General features: G+C 37.9%; 2 protein-coding genes across 4 annotated transcripts in view; one reads left to right on the top strand and one right to left on the bottom strand.

Annotated features, from left to right (window-relative positions):
- LOC145666342 (immediate early response 3-interacting protein 1) overlaps window positions 1-9828 on the bottom strand; it is a 68070-nt gene extending 58242 nt beyond the window's left edge. Inside the window, exon 1 of the mRNA XM_081733469.1 lies at window positions 9680-9828. Within this exon, the coding sequence (XP_081589595.1) occupies window positions 9680-9818 (139 nt within the window). The 5' untranslated portion in view covers window positions 9819-9828. The remainder of the gene's footprint in view (window positions 1-9679) is intronic.
- Window positions 1-20490, top strand: part of Ncc69 (sodium chloride cotransporter 69) — a 268620-nt gene that overhangs the window by 13542 nt on the left and 234588 nt on the right. The gene's annotated exons all lie outside the window — the stretch shown is intronic.

The following is a 20490-nucleotide window of genomic DNA, read 5'->3' as shown; positions in this document are numbered from 1 at the left end:
CAATTGTCTACAAGTAAGTACCTGTGTAATGATGCGTAATTACATAGGTCTTGTATACGTGTAATGCCTCCTAATTCTCAGCCTATTTATCTACTTCAGCTCTTATTAATACAGTAGCGTCACGATTATCCGAACTAATGTGGATCGGATCTGAGATAAGCAAAAACTCGGTTGATACGGGTGGATTAGAGACCTGCACGGGCCGTATTTTTCGGCCCGAGCCCAATCCAGCCCGAACGTGCTTAGCCCGGGCCCGAAAAGTTTTGAAAATTTTCGACCCGGCCCGGCCCGGCAAGTTTTTCAAAATTCTTGGCCCAAGCCCTGCCCGGGCCCGATTAATTTTAAAAGTTTTTGGCCCGACCCCGGCCCGATAATTTTTAAAAAAAAATAGCTCGAGCCCGAATCTTTCTCAAAATTTAGTACTGAATTTGACCTAACCCTCAGAAACATTTTCTAAACTCTGGTTCACAACCTGACGCTTGCCTCCCGAATGATACCATTGCCTCCTAGAACTTTGCCTGTCATCGAAAGAACAAAAACTCCATTCCCTGTATCAAGAAACTAACTTAATTGGTTTTTAGCATAAAGTAAAGATGGCAATATTGTTTAGCGACAGGCAAAACATTCCCATCCCTTGTTTTTATATTTTGAGTTCAGTGAAGGTCAAGGTCAGAGCTCAATTTACAACATAATGCCTGCAATCCTCTATAGTGAAAGTGAAGCCGCTAAGCAACACAAGTTGTAAATAGCTATTGCATTCTTTGTAACATGTTTCACGGACACACTTCTTCAACGTTTGGCTTTATTCCATTTATCGTTTAACGGAAGTCAATAATTATTAAAGATTTGAAATTGATCGGCCCCAGCCCGGCCCGTGCAGGTCTCTAGGGTGGATACATAAATTTTGTACAGTATTTACTATTGTTGGATATTGATTATTTTCCTTTATTACATTATTCATTATTATTGTATTTAATTTTATTGGACATACACTACAGTACATATAATTATACGTACTTTACATAAGGAATTAGCCATAATACAGTAATTAAAATGCGGTTTGATATTGATGCGTGCATAAGTTAAACACAATACAGAACACAACACAAATAAAGTACTGTTTAGTAAACCCATAGGCCTTTTTTTTTTTTTTTTTTTTAAAGAAGTATAAATAAATTAAAGTATTTCGTTAGTCTTCTACTTCATTAAGCTGTCTCGTTTCTGGCCGCTATATTGCACAAACTTAGCAAAATCATGCCAGCTGGTGCCATATCGTCTTGTTGTTCGACGTATTGCAGTGTCTTTTCAAACTGAAACTGAAGACATGCAACAATTAAAGCTCGTTAGTTTATTTATGGTCATGTCGGGCGGAGTCATCTTTATCCCAACTTTGTTTGCTTTGTTGCTGAAACAAAAGCATGTAAACTGTTTATCGTTGTGATCTGGTTGGTTTTTAAATTTTTGTTTGTTTGGATTAAGCTCGGGTAACACGGAAACTCGGATAATCGGGACTCTACTGTAGTTTAAGGGAAAAGGGTATGGCCGCTCTGCCCTTGTTCTACTAATAGGGTAGGCCTATTTTCCTACGTTACGGTAGGTGGGCTAGAGCTTGTGTTCTTTAAGTAGTTCGTTTGAACTCTGCAATTTATTGGGAATCGAAAATTCAAAGAAATTAGTAACTCTCGGGACACGATGAAAGATGTGACACCTTGGGGGCGAAGAGTTCGATCCCAGGTTGAAGTGCGAGCTTTTTGAGAGAATTGTCTTGTTCCTCTCACTGTCTTAGTTCATGAAATTCTTTCAATTAGCATCACGTTACACTAAACTCCCTTCCCCACTTTAAACAAAAATGTCAGAGGAGGATCAAAATATAGCGAGTACCATTACTAAAAGACGGTGCCCGTGCCGTACACAAAATAACGTGCAATCACAGTTGCTGCTTAGTGCTACCCCATCCCTCTGAACTATGTCTGGAAGAAACTCTGCTCCAATCTCTTTTAACAGCACTACTAGCATTTCGTTGAAATGTTTACTCCCTGCCCCTATTTTCTGCTTCTCTTCTAAGTAAATCACATGGAGAGGAAAAAGAACGGGCCGTATTTTTATATTTCTCAGATTGTGATAGTGCGTCCATACGTTGCCTAATTGGAAGTGACTGTTGTAGGTGCTTGAGACGACAATTGTAGGTAATAAAATATGTAGTTGATCTTGTGTTGGAGGTATTTTAAGGAAATTTATAACCTGTAGTAATAATTCATTACGTGCTGTCCTGGTTTGGTTCGTATATTTAAATTCATGGTGTACTCCAGTGGCGTAGCAGCTGCCCCAGCAACCCCCGCAATGCGGGGGGGCCCCGAGGTATAGAGGGCCCCGACGTTTTGCGATGAATAAAGCTTTAAAGAAGTAGAAATTCAACCTTACTTCTGTCGGATTTACAACTAGGGCCCCTTCTTTATACTTTGCGGGGGGGGGCGCAAAAGTGTGCTACGCCACTGGTGTACTCTCTTGTTTGGCAAGGGAATTGAATCTTAGTATCCCGTAGAAAGAGTTTCTCACGGGAGTTGCATTACTGGGTGCAGATTCACCTTAGGAGGGCTTAGGCCTACTTGTTACGGGTATAAATACACGTTCGGAGGCGTGCTATTAAAACGACTGTGTGATAAAACACGAACCAACGTATATGCTAAGTGGCCACTAAAAACACGAACAGTATCCACATGGCACGAGCGCAAGAGGGGTAACCCATGCGAGTACGCCAGTAGGAAGTAGGCGCGTCAGCGATGCTGGGTATGTGCATAAAGTAATAATCACGTAAGGAGGTAATGGTGGTACATTTTTATTACTTATACATCGCTCTTGATAGTATTTTTCTTCTGTAATTTGCAAATCTATGCGGACCAAAAGTAAATCCTCTACACTCAATGTATGAGTAGTTCTAAGTGTATTTCCACATGTTAATTATATAAACTCCTTCATTATCAGGAAGACTAATTCCAAACAATGGAATACTCATAAAACTCAAGAAAGGCGCTTGTTTTCGCAAATCAAACTATTTTATGGGGACCCTAACCTTTCCTCCCTCCAGTCTTTGTCTAAGATCGAATTCTGTATACGTATGTTGATCATTGATGTGTGACAGCCGGAAGAAATCGCAATTTCTTTTTGACAGTAGATAGGTTTGGTTAAATCTTCAGTGCTGCGCAGTTTTTGGTTAATAGTGTATTCCATAGCTATTATGGTTTATGGAGAATCATTCCGGGATCAACCTTTTAATGGCACATGACATTTTTAATTGATATTTAATGGCGTTTATGGTTTGAAGCCATTCGAGTGTGTGTATTGCTTTCGTTGATGAATTGTATGCTGTCATCATCATAAAAGGCTGTTCCCATACATATAACAAATACAATGCTAATTATGTCATTGCTAATTAATTACGTAATTAATAGCTTCATGGATATAGCTCATTGTTGTCATAGTTTATGTATGAGAAAATGCGAATCCAATTTCAGCGTTCGAAGGTTGCCGTTTTTTAAAAGAAAAGCATGTAATAGTATAATGTTACATACCCGAAACCAAAAGTAACGTATCAATACGTAACTCATCGTGGCCCATCTATTGTATTTTGTTTATACCGTGGTTTGTTGTTCGCAGTTTTGACGTCTTAAGAGACTGGTGCTTCAATACAACAGCAACACATCTCGCCAGTGGATTTTATACCCCATGCTCAATTAATTTCCCCCTTTAGTTCATACATTAGGCAAGCATATTATTCTCCCAGGCTTCTATTTTCGTTGCCCACGTTTATATTGTCTGCCTACTTCTAAGAATCGTTGAAGACATTAGACGGGGGAAGGAGGCTGTCCGCCAGACATGTATAATAAAATATAACTTATCCTTTCTGCCCTTCGGCCCTTCTGCTTTCCTCTTGTACCACAAAGTTAAAACGTCATTGGTAAGAACGTGTCCGGTCTCAACAATTTTGTATTACTGGTTGCCTTGTATGATATTCTTTCTGCGTAAGATTATGGGATTTGTTTGTGTTTTCTTTATAAATTCATTAATGAATCAAATAATTTTCGTAGGTCAGCAATCTTTCTTTCGTTTGGTTTCGCGTAGCTTTCCACTCTCCCCTATATCTTGTGTAATTTCAATCATGGCAGCTGGTTTTCCTTCTGACATGCCTACATAGCTCATAGCATGATTTCTCCACGTCTCATAATGTTTCCAGTTATCTTAAGTCTTTTCAAATTCTTCAATATAGTAGCTTTTCCTCTAATACAGAGGTTGATTCACCCATACTGAGTCGAATTTGAATGTGCTACTTACCTAGGAAATGTCATGTTTCCACCACGGTTGTGTTCGATCTCCAGGCCACCTGCACAGTACTGACTTTTGTCCGGCATCGGAGTTTCTGTTATAGGAGAGTACGTTGCAGCTGGGCCATGGGTGTTGCACCCTTCCTCTCTACAGACTTTCCACTTGCCGGTGACTGTGCGGACTCGACGGTGGGACAGGTGCCGATTGAGGAGTCCGACAGCACAATAATCCATTGAGCTGGCATCTGGACTCTTTAACCGAGATGTTAGGAAAGGGAATTGCCGATATTCCAGTTTCTTGTTCCGTGCTGCAGTAGAATTGCAGTGTTTTTTTCGGCGCGTGGCTGGATACCTCCTCTTGGTTGCAGTTCAACTTGGTTCCCGTTTTGTTCTTACAGTGCTGAGATTTCATGCTCTTACATTTGAGTCAGAGCATGAGTCTGATAGTACGCAGTGTTGATTTTAACGTTTCATTCTACTTTTGGGCGACAAAGTTTGCCCCCTGTGCGAGAAACCGACCGCAATCATGAGCACTTTTTAGAGACTATTCTAGTTGCTCACGTCGGTGTAGTTGGCCCAGGACTCTGTGCCACATATTTCCGTATAATACGATTCACAGTGCCACGATATACACGACAGTTATGCACGTGACACATTTCTACGTCGGGCGACTCTGTGAACTTAGCATCGGAAATGGCCACAATGAACTCCTAGGATATGTTCAGTTTTGGCGCCATCAGTCTACGCTCGACTGCACTCCTTTACTGCGTGACTGACGAGGTACTCTTGCTGACCTCCTGGCAATCTCACGGCGATGTGTTGCGCATGCGCGTACAGTTGCACATTGATTTCGGCTCAATACGACTGAATTAACCTCTATATTTCCAGCGCTCTTTCATTTAATATACCAAAAACCAAACCACCTGGCGTAACGACCAGATTTGTGGGCCTGAGACGTCGCACACCATCTGTCAGAGATTGATGGAACTACATCTAATCTAGCGACGAATGCTAGGTCTGTCAGCGCACCGCGTCGCCCTATCGCTAACCGGCGTGTTCAGAGTTATCTAGGTCTAGTGGCCGTCACGTCTTTTATTTACGTAACTCCCTAATTTTGCCTCACAACGCTGGGCGGACGCCGAAAATTGGGGAAGCAGCGACTGGGAATTGAACCTGGGACCACGTGGACAGGAATCCAACGTTTTAACCACTAGACTGCGGTGCTCCCTTTTCTCGTACTACACATGAACTTTTGCATAATATATGAACTTTTGCATATACTAATTTTGTTCAGCTTAATAAGATCATCGATTTATCTAGTCTTCGGACATCTTTTTTCGTTAAACGCTAAAATACTGTCGAATTTTCAACAAATAATCAACGCACGCACGGCCTATATAATTTTTTCACGTGTTCCATATAAATTATATTTCAGTGCATGCAGTTTTGTTGAATGAAGTCTTGATTAGACGGAGACATTGGTAGATGTGTAAGTGATTACAGACAGCAATCATTGTCACACATGAATATTTTCATTTTTTGCCGTAATGTTTATACATCAATAATCCGAATGTATTGTCTTCTGGATTATAAGCTTAAAATGTGATAAGATTCGCTTTTCTCAAAGGTATATCTCTTGTATCTTACACGTACATATTATATATTGATGCAATTTCAGGTGGAATTTCCCAATTTAATCGAATCAGAAGTCATGATTTTTAACATAATGGATTGCACAAGTAAGGGATTTTTGGATCAAAAAATCCACTATATTTCACACAATTTTTTTTTGTACGCCTTATATCTGGAGAACTACATATAGTGTAAACAAACCCCAACTTATCAGTTACCTCAGTATGAATTGCTTATTCCGTAGAAGATACGAAGACTCGATTTAGGGCCCGTTCAAAAATTTTGACCCCTGAACCAAATACTAATTATTGGCCAAGATCGCAGTCTTTTGAGTCATTTTTTCCCTAAAAGTCTTGTTTAATTAATGTTTTTTTTTCTGACTATAGTATTACTTCTTTATTAAAGTTAAATTAATTCCAAGTTTCCATAACGTAACGTTATCTTCCTCAAACGTTAATTGGCGTATGTATGTTCATAATGTAGGTAATAAGGGACATCATAATATTCAATTATTGATATGCATACAGTGATATTTTAATTGTTGCTTTTTATAAGTTTTATAAACATATATCTACAGGGTGTTTCGAAACAACATCGACAATATTTGAGAGGTGATTCTCACACAAAGATAAGACAAAACGTATAGACCAACCTGTGTGCACAAATGCTTCCTTTCGGAGTTATAGGCTGCCGAAAACTTGAAAAGATGAACTTTAAAGGTCCATAGCTTCAAAACTATGGGACCTACCGTAGTCGGATCAAGACTTCACTTAGGAAGTAATATGTGTGCTATCCAAAAATACATGTTTCAGAATCCTGCACTACTTCTGCAACATTTTTTAGAGAGGCAGTTGGAGAGTACTTCAAATTATATGACCATAGACAAACTACCTCTATAAAAATTGCTTCGTGAGTACCTGAGGATTCTGAACATGTAGAGCACATATTCAGAGCACATATCAATTTCTAAGTGAAGTCTTGACCCGACTACGGTAGGTCCCATAGTTTTGAAGCTATGGACCTTTAAAGTTCATCTTTTCATGTTTTCGGCAGCCTATAACTCCGAAAGGAAGCATTTGTGCACGCAGGTTGGTCTATAGTTTTTGTCTTATCTTGGTATGAGGAATCACCTCCCAAACATTGTCGGTGTTGTTTTGATAATATCAGTGGCGATCACATCCCAAAGAAAGCTTGTAGGGTTAAAATTTATTTTATTTTTAATTCACTTAAAAACCGCCACTGTCAGTCACTACTTTTGTTTCTGATGTCATGAACCTTTATTTTTAACCACGTGACTGTAAAGACCTGTGATTGTAAATCGAACACACTAAATTAACAAACTATTTTCTGCAGTTCATTCACCTGAATGCATATTTGAAACAGGTGTTAATGTTTAATATACAAATTTGAGGTTTTTTTGTATCCTGAAATTGAAAAATACATTCGTAAAATGTTGCTCGTTTTTCATGTGCGCTTCCGCCTAACACGTCCTTTTACAGCAGGATGCTTCCCGGTCATTATCTGTGTGTCACAATTTATTCTTTGCACAATCAGCTGGAATGTGGTAAGATAAGCAAACGTGTGAATTGAAAAAGAAAACATTGCAATATAATGTATTTCCTACTTTATTTTTCATCTTCCCAAAATAACTCCTTTTTCCTTTTCCATCTGTCACAGTATAAAGGTTTTAAAAATAAATTTTGTCAGCTGTGGCTGTTCAATTATTTTTGTGACTAATAAACAAGAAAAAGAAAAATTATTGTTTGACAATATAGTCTGGGAGTACATAATAAAGGTGTACTGCTTGTCATTAAGTTGATAAAATATGTAGTTATGTAATATGTTTTTGATGTTTAAAATCACGTATAGTTAGTTTCAAAACAAAACTCTCGTTACACGTATTCGCCACAGGGTGGACACAGGCTTTCGGAGGGTAATTGTCAGAAATTCCCAAATCTACAGATAAGGACCTTTCTTCATATTGTAGTACTTACATGGAGTATTAAGGAAATGCTGTTGGATCTTACTAGAACTATTGTCTGGTAGTCCTTCTGAGGGCGTTAAGTTATTTAAAATTGTATGCTTATGACTGGTACCCGTATGAAATAGAGCCAAAGGGCGGGTTAAGTTCCAAAGTTGGTCGCCCGTTTCTGGCAAAATTAAAAAAAAAAAAAAAGAAAAGAAAAAAAAGGGAAGTAATGGATTTTTTGTTCGTTTGTGTCTAGGGATGCGCACGAGACAAGATTTGTGGCTGTCTCGTCTCGAAAATGTGCTGTAAAGGTGATATCTCGACTTGAATTTTGTCAGAAAAATCCTGTCTCGACTCGTCTCGTGCGCATCCCTATTTGTGTCTTGGTTATATGTAAAGAGAATGGAAGGATATAATATGGGGCATTCAGATGCAGAAGGCATGTATGAGAATTTTAAGACAAATTATGCATTCAAACTATGTCAAATATTGTACATTTATAAATACAATGCGGGGGCCAACATGAGCTTTCGGGGGTTCGGGCCCACCCGGCCCTCCTGGAATCGGCGCCCTTGCCAAAAGGTACGGAAAGTGCTTATGTTCAAGAGGTACACGACAATATAGTGTGGAGTTCATGCGTACTATTCATTGTTGGAGGAAAGTTTTCTTCTTTTTCTTTTTTCTTTTCTCCATGTCAAAGGATTACATAGAAAAGTTTACAGAAATTAAAATAAGCTTTTCACTGTTGCATTGTTATGTCTTCAATGACTTTGAATTGTAAATATTGGTTTTAAAAAATATTAATACAGTATGTTAAACATAATTTTTCAAAATTTGTGCTCTATGTTTTAAAATTAGTTTCTTCTGGACCCTTAGACAACCACAACCATGTTCAAGGTACCAATCATATGTGAAAATTGCTGTTATGCTTTTTATGCTTTTGGGTTGCCATACTGATTAACTATGGGACGTAATATTGACACTCGCGATTTACTCTTTCAACAAGTGAAGTTTCGTCTTTTGTTGTGGTGAAACTTTCTACAAAATAGCTTTCGCCCGGTTTCTAATTACCCCTTTCTGATGTCTTTTCTTGCATTACAGAATAGTTTTTAAAAAGCCTCGATTGTAACGGTGCTTCTTGCCTATTTTTTCTTCTTTTTGGTTTGTAACTTAATCCATCTAAAACCGTAGGTTTCAGTAGCAAAGTAAGTTCCAGAGACTTTTTAAGAACTTGTTTATAACGGTATCAGTTACCTGTAACTACCTAGCATGATGTGTCTGGCAAATTCGATTTAACAATCATACGCGTTTCAAAATAATAAAAATTTGAGCAATAAACTTTGAATCGGGCACAAATTATATTAAAACATTCTCTCTCTCCGCCAATTATGCGAAATTACTTCAAGATTTGAAAATTCGAGTTACAGTTCAACTAATAAAAGTTCAGCAGTGGAGTTTTTTCTTTTTGTATAAAAGAATAAATAAATACAGGGTGTCTCAAAAATCCCCTACCACCCCTTTTAAAATCCGTACGAATGTATCGATATATGTAGGAAATACACGATAGGGCTAGGGGCACACCTTTTGGATGATGGTTCCTGGATGGCCGCCATCTTGCATTTCACTTTATTTCAAATGATAGGTGGGTCATATGAAACATGACCTTAGACTAGAATTTGCTCAGGATGTCAAATCTGAAATCAGATGTCATGTATCTTCATTTGGTGAGAAGTTATGGACAACGACAATTGATGTTTACCTGTTACACAATGTGCTCCACATGTGACCCAGGGTGATGCTGTGGATGACGCTGATTGAAATTGGCTGCTACTGCACGGACACTTCTCCCACCTCACAGTTTGACGATCTGCATGCTTTGTCTCAGTTGATAACGGCATGGTTCACCACCTGCAAAAAGAGGAATAACCACCAAATAAAGAGGAATAACTTCTCACTAAATAAAGATACATGAAATCTTTTGTCAGATTTGACATCCTGAGGTTTGGGTTCCCTGGTTCGATCGTACCTCGCGCCAAGTGAGCTTTGTGGTGGACAAACAGCGTGTGCGTGGGTTCGCTTGGTATTCTCCAGTTTCCTCTCACTTTTTTCATTCCACGATTTCATTCATTTGTCATCATCAGTCTTCCGTAGCCTAGCCGGCATAAATGTGGCACGTAAGACTAAAAAATTTCATTTGACATCCTGATCAAATTCTAGCCTAAGGTCATGTATCACATGACCCACCCATCGTTTGAAATAAAAGATTGAAATTCAATATGGCGGCCGTCCGCGAATCATCATCCAAAATGTATGCCCCCTAGCCCTATTGTATGTTTCCTACATCAAGTTCAATATAAATACTGTACATTCGTACGGATTTTATAAGGGGTGGTAAGGGACTTTTGAAACACCCTGTAATTTCTTTAGTAAAGGGATGAGTCAGGTCTTGTTTAGTTGGTTGATACAGTCAATAAAACTTATTTCCATAATTTAAAGTGGTAGGAAGTTTTCATACGTGTTTATTCGTAAAAGTTTTCTTGTATACTGGAAGAAAGTTCTATTTACTACGATGAATATCAGCTAATTTTACGTAGACTGTAATGATTAAGATAAAACACTTTGTTTCTTAAACATTGGCAGTTAGAAGTCAACACTTCTGTCCGTGTGTTAGTTGCGTCTGTACGAAATATATGGCTGTTGACTGATCGTTTCGTATGAAAGCCAAAGTCGTTTAAAACTAAGAAGTGGGCCACTGTCTATTGCGAAGGTTTGCTCCTTTTCACTGCAAGGAGTGAGAGAGGGATGAGTTATCAAAGCTGTGGAGTGATATCCCAGCTAACGAGACAAGAGTTCAACTGTTAGTTGATCTTTTCTTAATTGAAAGAAACAGCTTTGGAGATCAACAGTGTTCTCTCCAAGATACGGCAGTTTCGCTAACTTATTTTCTTGAAGAGGAAATTGGTGCAATTTTGTTATACTTTGCTGTAAGTAGGTTTTTTTTTTTTTTTTTATCTGCTCGGATTTGTTCTCAAAGTACAAAGAAACGAAAACTTTTAGATTTTGCGAGCAATTTACGGGTTCGTGTTCGAAACAAGATCGATAAGGGACATTTACTCTCCTAAATTTTTGTAGCAACGTAGAGAGAAGAAAGAATTTAAACTACATCGAACTGAAAACCGATGAGAAAGTGTTCGGAATAGTAACGGAGGAAATTACTATATTGGATCTAATTAGGGTGCACTGAAATTGCGCAAATTTTCACTAAGCGGGAAACAAAGTTGGAAATTGCGCAAAAAATGTTGTGCAACATTGACATGATTACCATAAGCATTTCGACTAATAAAAAAAGTTACCAAAACCAAGTAGTTTTAGAGAAAAATGCAAAGTAATGGATTACAATTATTATTATTATTATTATTATTATCAGTTATCGTTATTATATGTGTGCACGGGCGTCTTACATATAATAGGAGACAATATATTAGGGAATCATTAGTGAAACTTTCACAATGGACGAAAACAGAAAAATGTGTACCTTGTGTATTAATGGGAGGCTTTAAGTATCATTTCTTTCGAAAAAAAGAAACACTCGCAAATTTGTGTTAATTTAACATAGTACATAGTTTTTGTGTGTATGTAGGTCTATACCTTGTTAAATGATACAATGCCTACGTAAGTATCTTTAATAGTCAGTTTGACCTACATTTTTGTAAATAATGTACGCTTATATTAGTATTTATGCTAGTCAGCAGGATCTATACATTGTTTAACCCACAAACGCCCAAGACCAGTTTTATTCGTTAGCAATTGCCTTGAACAATACCGTGTTACATCGAAAACCTGAGAAGAAAACTGAACGAAATTCGTACAACAAGAGAACGGGTAGTGTGCCTGAAGTGGAACAACGGGGGTTTGGCTAACTGAATGATATAGCCCATGTAACGTAGTGAAAAATAAAGTGGGTCACTGGTGGCACAAGGAGCGTTTGTGGGTTAAAGATGTAAGACTTTATTAATATTTATGCTATTCAGTTGCTTCTATACTTTAAGTAATGTAAGGTTATATAGTATCTATGGCACTCAGTTGGGTACTTTCTTAAAATGTGTGTCTAAGCCCTATTTTAATATTTGATAACTATATTTCACAAGGGAATGGCGTTTATACATTTTATTTCGGTGCAAAATTTCACGTAATTTCCTAAATCCTGTTGTTGGCAACGTCGGAATGGAAATTTTCGCAATTTCAGCACTTTCTGCTCCTCGTTGATGTCATAGATTACAGAGATTATCAACGATCTAATCCTTAGAACAATTTGCGCAATGTCGTTGCACCGTCTAATTATATAGAGGAAAACGTAATAGTAACGGAGGAAATAACTATATTGAATGTAATTAAATACAGAAGAAACTTAAAATTAACGGGGAGTGAATCGGTTTTGGTTTTAATTAGAGGAAGACTTAGCAGTAACGGAAGAAGTAGAAGAAAAAAGAACAATATTGGATCTAATTAAATACAAGAAAACGTAAGGGTAACGGACAAAATAACATTGGTTCTAATTAAATATAGGGAAATTTAATAGTAACGGAAGAAGGAACAATATTGAAGTAATTCAATGCAGATAAAGGTAAAAGTAACGAGAGGAAATCGATATTGGGTCTATTTAAATTCAGGAAAACTAAATAGTTATGGAGGAAAACGATATTGGGTCTAATTAGAGTAAGACGTAATAGTAATGGAGAAAAGTCTTATTGAGTTTGATTAAAGGAAAAGATGATAGGGACGGAGGAAAGCGATATTGGATTTTGAGGAAAACATGATAGTAGCGGAGAAAAGTTATTGATCTACTTGAATAGGGAAAAAGGTAAAAAGGAAAGAACGGTATTTGAATCTGATGTAATTGAATGCAGGAAGACCTTAGAGTAACAGGGAAATATTAGGTCTAATTAAGTAGAAGAAAACATAATAGTAACGGAAGAGTGAACGATATTGATCCAATTAGAGAAAACTGAATTGAGATATTGATAGAGAAGGATCTGTTTGCTAAGGGAATTTATAAAAGGTACAATGGAAGGAAAAAGAGGAAGAGTGAGACTACTATTGATGGCCTAATAAAAAAAAACTAGTAGGCCTAACTGAAACAAATTGAGAAAGCTAGCTTGACCCGTAATGCATGTAATAAGAATATCATTGTGTGAAAGTGGCCGTCCTACTAAAAGGTATCGATTTTTTCACGGGAATATTTAAATGTTGACCTTATCTCTTGAACTTAGACATATTTGTCCCAATCGTGGATTAACAATCTGCTATTTGTCCCAGTCGTGGATTAACAATCTGCTATTTGTCCCAGTCGTGGATTAACAATCTGCTATCCCCAGTGAGGCTCCTGCTCGCTCGATCGTGCACCTATGTAGACCTACATTATTGCGTTCGCACTCACTGAGAACTCTGGCTCGCTGTCCACTTTGTGCTCGGGACGAAATTGACCCGAGGTCGATTTAGACCGTAAGGGGTCTCATTAGTTTGAACATCTTTGGTTTACAGTGAGTTATGTAGCACAGTAATGCGTTCGTTATTCTCCTCTCGTAAATCGAGGGGGGCCATGGTGGCTCAGTGGTAGAGCGCTTACCTTTGGTGTGTTGGGTGCCTGGTTCGATCCCCGGCCAAGTAAATTTGTGGTGAACATCGTGTCTGTGAGTTATCTCGGAGTACACGTGTTTCCTCCCACTTTCTCATTCCATAAATTCTTCCATCATTCACTTGCTTTAGTCATAGTCTCCCTTTGCCTAAGCGGTATAAACGTCGGTTGTTAAACTGAAATGTTTAATTATCGTGAATCGAACCCGGGCCCTCGTGCATCAAAAGTACGCTCTCTAGCCACTGAAAGAGAGCTTATTTCAATTTTAAGAGCGCTGGTATGTAGTTTCCTGGTAACAATATATGTTTGTAGTTAGATACTGGCATTTTAGTTAGGGTTAGCCAGTTATCAGAGTGTTTTTAATCATCTGTAGATATTCCGGTGCTTCCTATTGTTGGGATACTTTCCGTACCCTTAAAATGCGACACTCGTTAATTATCTGTATATTCGGTCACTGAGAGTGTTATTGTATATACCACATCATCACTTTCTGCGTATTTCATAGTAAAGCAGATAAATTTCTGCTGGAGTAAATGAAATGCGATGCTATACGAACAGTGATGACTGATAAAGGAAAAAGGAGTTTCAGGAACTGTCGAGCATGAATTTATCTTTAGAGGAAATAAAGGCTGGGTTATTTACATCCCACATTTATCTGAGATAAAACCATGAATGCCAACAGTTGTGTCCATATTTGAATTATGAACAGATCTTGTTTTAAGGTTTGTGTAGATCAGTGGTTCTCAACCTTATTCTTATCACGACCCACTTATAATTGCTGGTTTGTAATAAGCTTATGTGGAATTTTTAATATACCTGTGGCGTAGATCTCACGATATCCATCTATTTCTAGAATAGTAGATTCCATTTTTTATATACAGTGGATACACTAACTTCCCTAAAAGCTAATGGATTAAAATTAGGGTGCGCACGAGACGAGTCGAGACAGGATTTTCCTGACAAAATTAGAGTCGAGACACGACTCCTCCAATGGACATTTTTCGAGTCGAGACATCGCTTTTACAGCACATTTTCGAGACGAGACAGCCACAAATCTTGTCTCGTGCGCATCCCTAATTAAAATCAAATTTGGTCAGTTCATTCATATTACAAATATCGAATCCGATCTGTTATACTGTTTCAAAATTAATACTATTGGCCGGAGTAGTTTTTCTTCCATGCTGAGCACTAAAACAAAGAATGAAAATGACAATAATGTGTGTCACTAAGATTGAACCGGATATTGCCGAACTGAAATCACATCAAATCATGCTCAGGTATCTCATTAGCTTTCCATTTTAATTGTATTTCAATATGCAGGTTTTATTGAATTTGTATTTTTCTGGTATTTCAATATGCAGTTCTCATTAATTTCATATCGTACCTCTTTCATTTAAATTGATTTTTAAACAACTCAGCATCTGTTGAAAATGTTTAGTAGACTATTTTTTTTTTTTTTTTTTTGTTCTGAACAGTATGTATAAAAGTAAAAATATGCTTATCAAAACAAAAATTCAAAATGATATTTAAAAATATATTCCGGTATTAGGTTTTAATTATATTTATCTATTTCGCTTATCTTCGCGATCTGCCTAGGGGTCGCGACCCCCAGGTTGACAAACCCTGGTATAGTTTGTAGTCTCTTTTTGTAGCCGAATGGTTAATGCGCCTGATTTCTATGCGCGTGGTCTACGTCTAAATCCAGCGGGGTGCGTGCCTCGAATACGGATCCTATTTTCGGAACTGGTGGCTGTAATCCATTTCTAGTAGGGCAGATAGTGTGGTGGGAAGCATCTTATTCTAAAATACCAACCACCGGGATCAAATCCCGATACTATTTCATAAGACCTGGCTTCCATAATAGTCTAGGGGCCGTACATAGGTCCTGTTGGCAAGTTTGACTTCAGAGAATTTCTCTTCAGATATTTGTTAGACAGTTGAAATGCATGATTTTTGGCTTGGGTACGTTGTTCCAGTACCGTCAGTTTCTTTCAAAATGGCCGCCAAATCCAATATGGCGGCCAGATTTAACATGTTTCAAATAATAAAACAGAAAACTCATATATATATTTTTAAAATACGTTAATTTTTTATTGTAACTTTTTCTACATAAAATTAGCTTTCCAAAGACATATAGAACGTTAGTGTTCGAATTAAACTTTTGGATTGGGGAGTGTTTGTGCTTATTAGTAGAACTGACATGTGTGAAACAATGAAATAAAAGCGTGTTTTCTTTCGAAAATATGAAATGATGCTTTTGATGAAAGGACTCAGTAGCATTGATTTCAAGAGAAATTCGTATACAAGAATTTTCCAAAAGGACCTATGGGCTCTAGACTATGTTGATATCGCTTGCACTTTAGATCCATTTTCATATTATTTAGGATAAGCACCCACAAAACATTCTGGAACAAACATAATAAAGACGAGAGTAAATTTCTTTCAGACGGTTTGTTAATTTCACATTAACATAACTTACACACTATTACTTTCACATCATGACAAAAAAGTGTACATGTATTGATATAATTATCACAATGATTATTCAGCTATAAAATAATAAGACTCAAGCGTTCATCGCAGCACATCACTTTCATTCATACTGATTGCGACAATGAATGTTTCTTCCACAGGCACAGAACTTACAACAGGTAATTTTGTGAACTCGACAAACACAAACAGTTTTCTCTAACACACTTTTAACAATGGTATGGATGAGGAAAATCATCTGGCAAACTACTTTCAATAATTCCTGGGATAATATCATCTTTACGCACGTAACCGTATTCAGTTGGAGTTAATTTGGGCATCTTGTCAAAAATATGAAACCAACTATAACTTTGTAAGTATGCACGTTTTATGTGCAGTCGTACGCTTGAAGATGTTGGAGCTAATTTAGTGAAATCAAGTCTCTTCATTCTTTGTACTGATAAATGCGGAGAGCATTTATTGAGGTGAATTCCGGTGATAAGACGAGAAAGAAATTTCTCTGCGTCGTCCACCATATTGTCTGACAATTCAGATTTCCCGAATTGTGTTAAAAGTTGTGGGCTATGCTTGCCACAACTCAGAGCTGAACGTTTACTTCCTGTTTTACTGCTTGTGTCACAGCCTGTTAATGCATGAACAGCCGGAGGGATTTGAATCACTTTGTAGTCCAGAACATCGCCAAAGACGTGAACGGGGACATAACGTGAAGTGTTTCCTTTTCAGCACAGAACCCAATGTTCGCTCAAACCATTGCTCGTAAAAGTGTTTAAAAAGTAATACACTGCGCAGACAAAAACATCAGCATCAGATGAAGCTAGCACTACTCTTTTAACACCTGTTGCAGTTACAGCGTGCTGAATGTGAAGAAATAATCGTTCATCTGCTTCTTCAAGTTGTGACGAAAGGTCGGTAATTTCAATGAATTCGTTACCATTCATAATCCCACTTTTTTCTCCATGCTCACCAAATCCACCGATATATATCTCTCTGTCAGGCCATTCAATGTCTGTCGATCGCATATATTTCACGAAAAATGGCTGGTGTCTAAGTTTATTTGTTGCCGATGCCCAGAATGCTTCCATATTCTTTGGAAGATGAGTTTTTGACCCTGAAACAGTCATCTCTATGGGATCTACTTTTGCTCTTCGACAACGTTCCGATGACTTGACACTGTTTTCATTATAAACGTCAAAGACAATATCTATCCGAGAAGAACAACTGGAAATAGCTTGAATATGCTGTAAAACTAAATGTGCAAAATCTCCAAATGTTTTCATTGATGTTTTGACTGAAGAAATTACTCTAGTATGCAGCATGAAGTCAAACGCAGTTGCAGTCTTTAAGCTTGAAAGTGGAAGAAGAGAAATATTACATTCCTTAAGTTCTCTTTCCAACTCATGAACAAGATCCGACTTATTAGGATTTTGAAGAAAGCCATCTTTTGTTAGAAAGAATGAAGTCGATGTCAGCTCCCAACATAGTAACTTATCGATAGGGTATTCTCTTTCTCGAGCAACATCAATAGTATGGAGTGCCTCAGCAGTTCCTTTCTCAACACTGATTGGTTCCTGCAACTTCTTTGGTATAATTTTCTTCAGCCTTGGAAGAGGATCTAATAGCCTTTTGGTCTTATCAACGAAACGTTCACGTTTAAAAGAGTCATACTCTTTCTCGCCCTGTGAAACACAATTTAATCTATAGTGCTGATCATCTTCTTCAAAGTGCTTCCCACTGATGATATCAAACATACCATTTAGCTTCAAGTCAAATGGATTTCCACGTTCACTGATGTATTTCATGATGCATTTTATGTTTGCTTCATCCCTTTTGGTAATTGATGAAAATTCGTGATGCACAGTGTACTCCGACTCTTCGAGGAGACCGCACATCTTTTGGTGGAAATGATGTATGTTCGATTTTTCATGCTTTATGAGGTCACACTGTGCTACAGATTGTTTTCTTCGCGTTATTCCGATAATCCCACTGTAATCTTTTGCAGGCTTGTTGTACAGTTGCTCTAAAGCTTGATCCATGGCAACGCTGCTAAACTTACGATCTCCATGCTGCACAACGAAGCCACCAGCAAGGAACTGTGAATAAACGCTGGGGTGACTAAACTCAAGTTTTCATGTCAAACCTGGCCGCCATATTGGATTTGGCGGCCATTTTGAAAAAAACTGACGGGACTAGAACAAAGTACCCAAGCCAAAAATCATGCATTTCAACTGTCTAACAAATATCTGAAGAGAACGAACGAAACAAAAAGAGATTATAAGATACATTACATTTTAATTTATATCTATTATACTAATAAGCACAAGCACCCACCAATCCAAAAGTTTAATTCGAACACTGACGTTCTATATGTCTTTGGAAAGCTAATTTTATGTAGAAAAAGTTACAATAAAAAATTAACGTATTTTTTAAAAAAATACATGAGTTTTCTGTTTTATTATTTGAAACATGTTAAATCTGGCCGCCATATTGGATTTGGCGGCCATTTTGAAAAAAAAACTGACGGTACTGGAACAACGTACCCAAGCCAAAAATCATGCATTTCAACTGTCTAACAAATATCTGAAGAGAAATTCTCTGAAGTCAAACTTTCCAACAGGACCTATGTACGGCTCCTCGACTATAACCTCGATGTTGCACGACTAAAAACTCAACTCTGATTCTGCTTTAAGCTGAGACATTGAGCCCCATCACTTAGCGAATGCATCAACGGAACGTAAAACTTATTTGTGATAATCTGTATAGTAGTTATAATTGCTTGTTGATTTATTTATTTATTTATTTTTGTATGTGTTGTGATCCTCAAATTTTGCGAAGACCAGTAAAGAATGGGAGGGAACACCGTAGTCTAGAGCGTTGGTCTCGGGTTCGATTTCCGGCCTGTGCTTCTCAATTTTCGTCAACTCAGTTTCGTGATGCAAACTGGGGAGTGACGTATAAACAAGAGGTGACGGCCATTAGGTCTAGAAACATCCTGATGTGGCTGTTAGGGACAAAGCGTGTCATCGCGCTGACGTAGTTCATCCAGGCCCTGGAGCATGCCTAGGCTCACAAATGGGCTGTTACGCCAAGTGGTAATAGTAAAGAATGAGGCTCCCTATCTCATGTCCTCAGTGCTGGGACGGGACGTTATACTCGAATCGATGTGCTAGTGCAAAATTGTCTTCAGGAACTCACCTGGATTGTCGAGCAGTAGCAAAAGTTTGAGTAATTCACTTCGAGCCAGAAGATTGTTAAATAATACGGCTACTCTGGTTTGTTTTCGGTTTTAATCAATGGTTGATTTAGAACGTAAAAACAGGGGGACCAGCCAGAACCCAGACTATGATAGGTATATCATAAATTTACTTTCAAGGATATTTAAATAATAATTAAAATTTATTTTTGTAAGTCAAAAAACTGGAAGACCTAGGCCCCCGGTTAGATCCGCCATTGGTCAAACTGAAGGCTACTAGTGTCTTTGAAACTTTTTTTTAAAAGTAGGTTAAATATGGTTGCCGGATATATTAGCATACTTTCCATCGATATCAGCGTATATTAATTTTATTGGTATTAGGAATTAATTTCCTTGCTTTCGGCATATATGACCGTGTTAGCTCGTCACATATGAGGACTGATTTCTCTCGCAAAGGGAAGGAAGCAAGCGGCCTGGGATCTGTATGTTCGGTACCATCCCGGCATTTGCTTCGTGTGAATTAGGAAAACCTCTCTCAGGATGGCTGGCCTGATAAAGGCTTTTTTACGCTTTCTCGACCGTGTCCCCACTAGGAATCGAACCCAGGATCGCTCGCACCGAGATCCATTGGTATTGTGAGATAAATTATACAGAACGGTGTGAACAGGTCAACCCGGTTTTACGAGTGGAATATTTCGCTGCAACAGCAGATGATGTATTGGATGTTTGTGTATAGTGGAAGCGTGTAATTTCGTTTCACCGTGTTTAGTAAAGTCATTTATGAAGAATGATGAAAAGTATGCTGTTTTGACCGCCTGCTTTTTACGAGGTCATAAATCTTTCAGTCGTTGATTCCTGCCAAGTAGACAATGCATTGGATTGTCCATAAAAGTGTGGAAATATTCCTCTTTTTCTCCATTTTTTTTTTTTTTTTTTTTTAACGGCCGAACATTAGGGCCTCTGTTTTCTAAGAGGGATAACTTTGGTATTGATATGTGTATTAGCACAGAAAATTTTGATCTCTCTCTGAAAAGATAAGGAATTCCATAAGAGATGAAGTGCTTCTGAAAATGTGGAAATATTGGATGACTTCAAGATTCTTGGTATTGTTCACAATTAAATTTTCAAGCTTCATACTCATGATTCAGGTGATGATAACTGTTTGGTGGATTAGGGGCGTAAATAAGGCAAGGTGACCAGAACTTTTACTTTCAAAAACGGGACCCATACGAATCGGCGACAGGGGGTGACTTCC

The sequence above is a fragment of the Thermobia domestica genome, chromosome 12 (assembly GCF_964235325.1).
Source record: "Thermobia domestica chromosome 12, izTheDome1.hap1.1, whole genome shotgun sequence".
Taxonomy (NCBI): domain Eukaryota; kingdom Metazoa; phylum Arthropoda; class Insecta; order Zygentoma; family Lepismatidae; genus Thermobia; species Thermobia domestica.
Note: the sequence above shows the minus strand (reverse complement) of the source record. Positions and strands in the feature narration are given on the sequence as shown.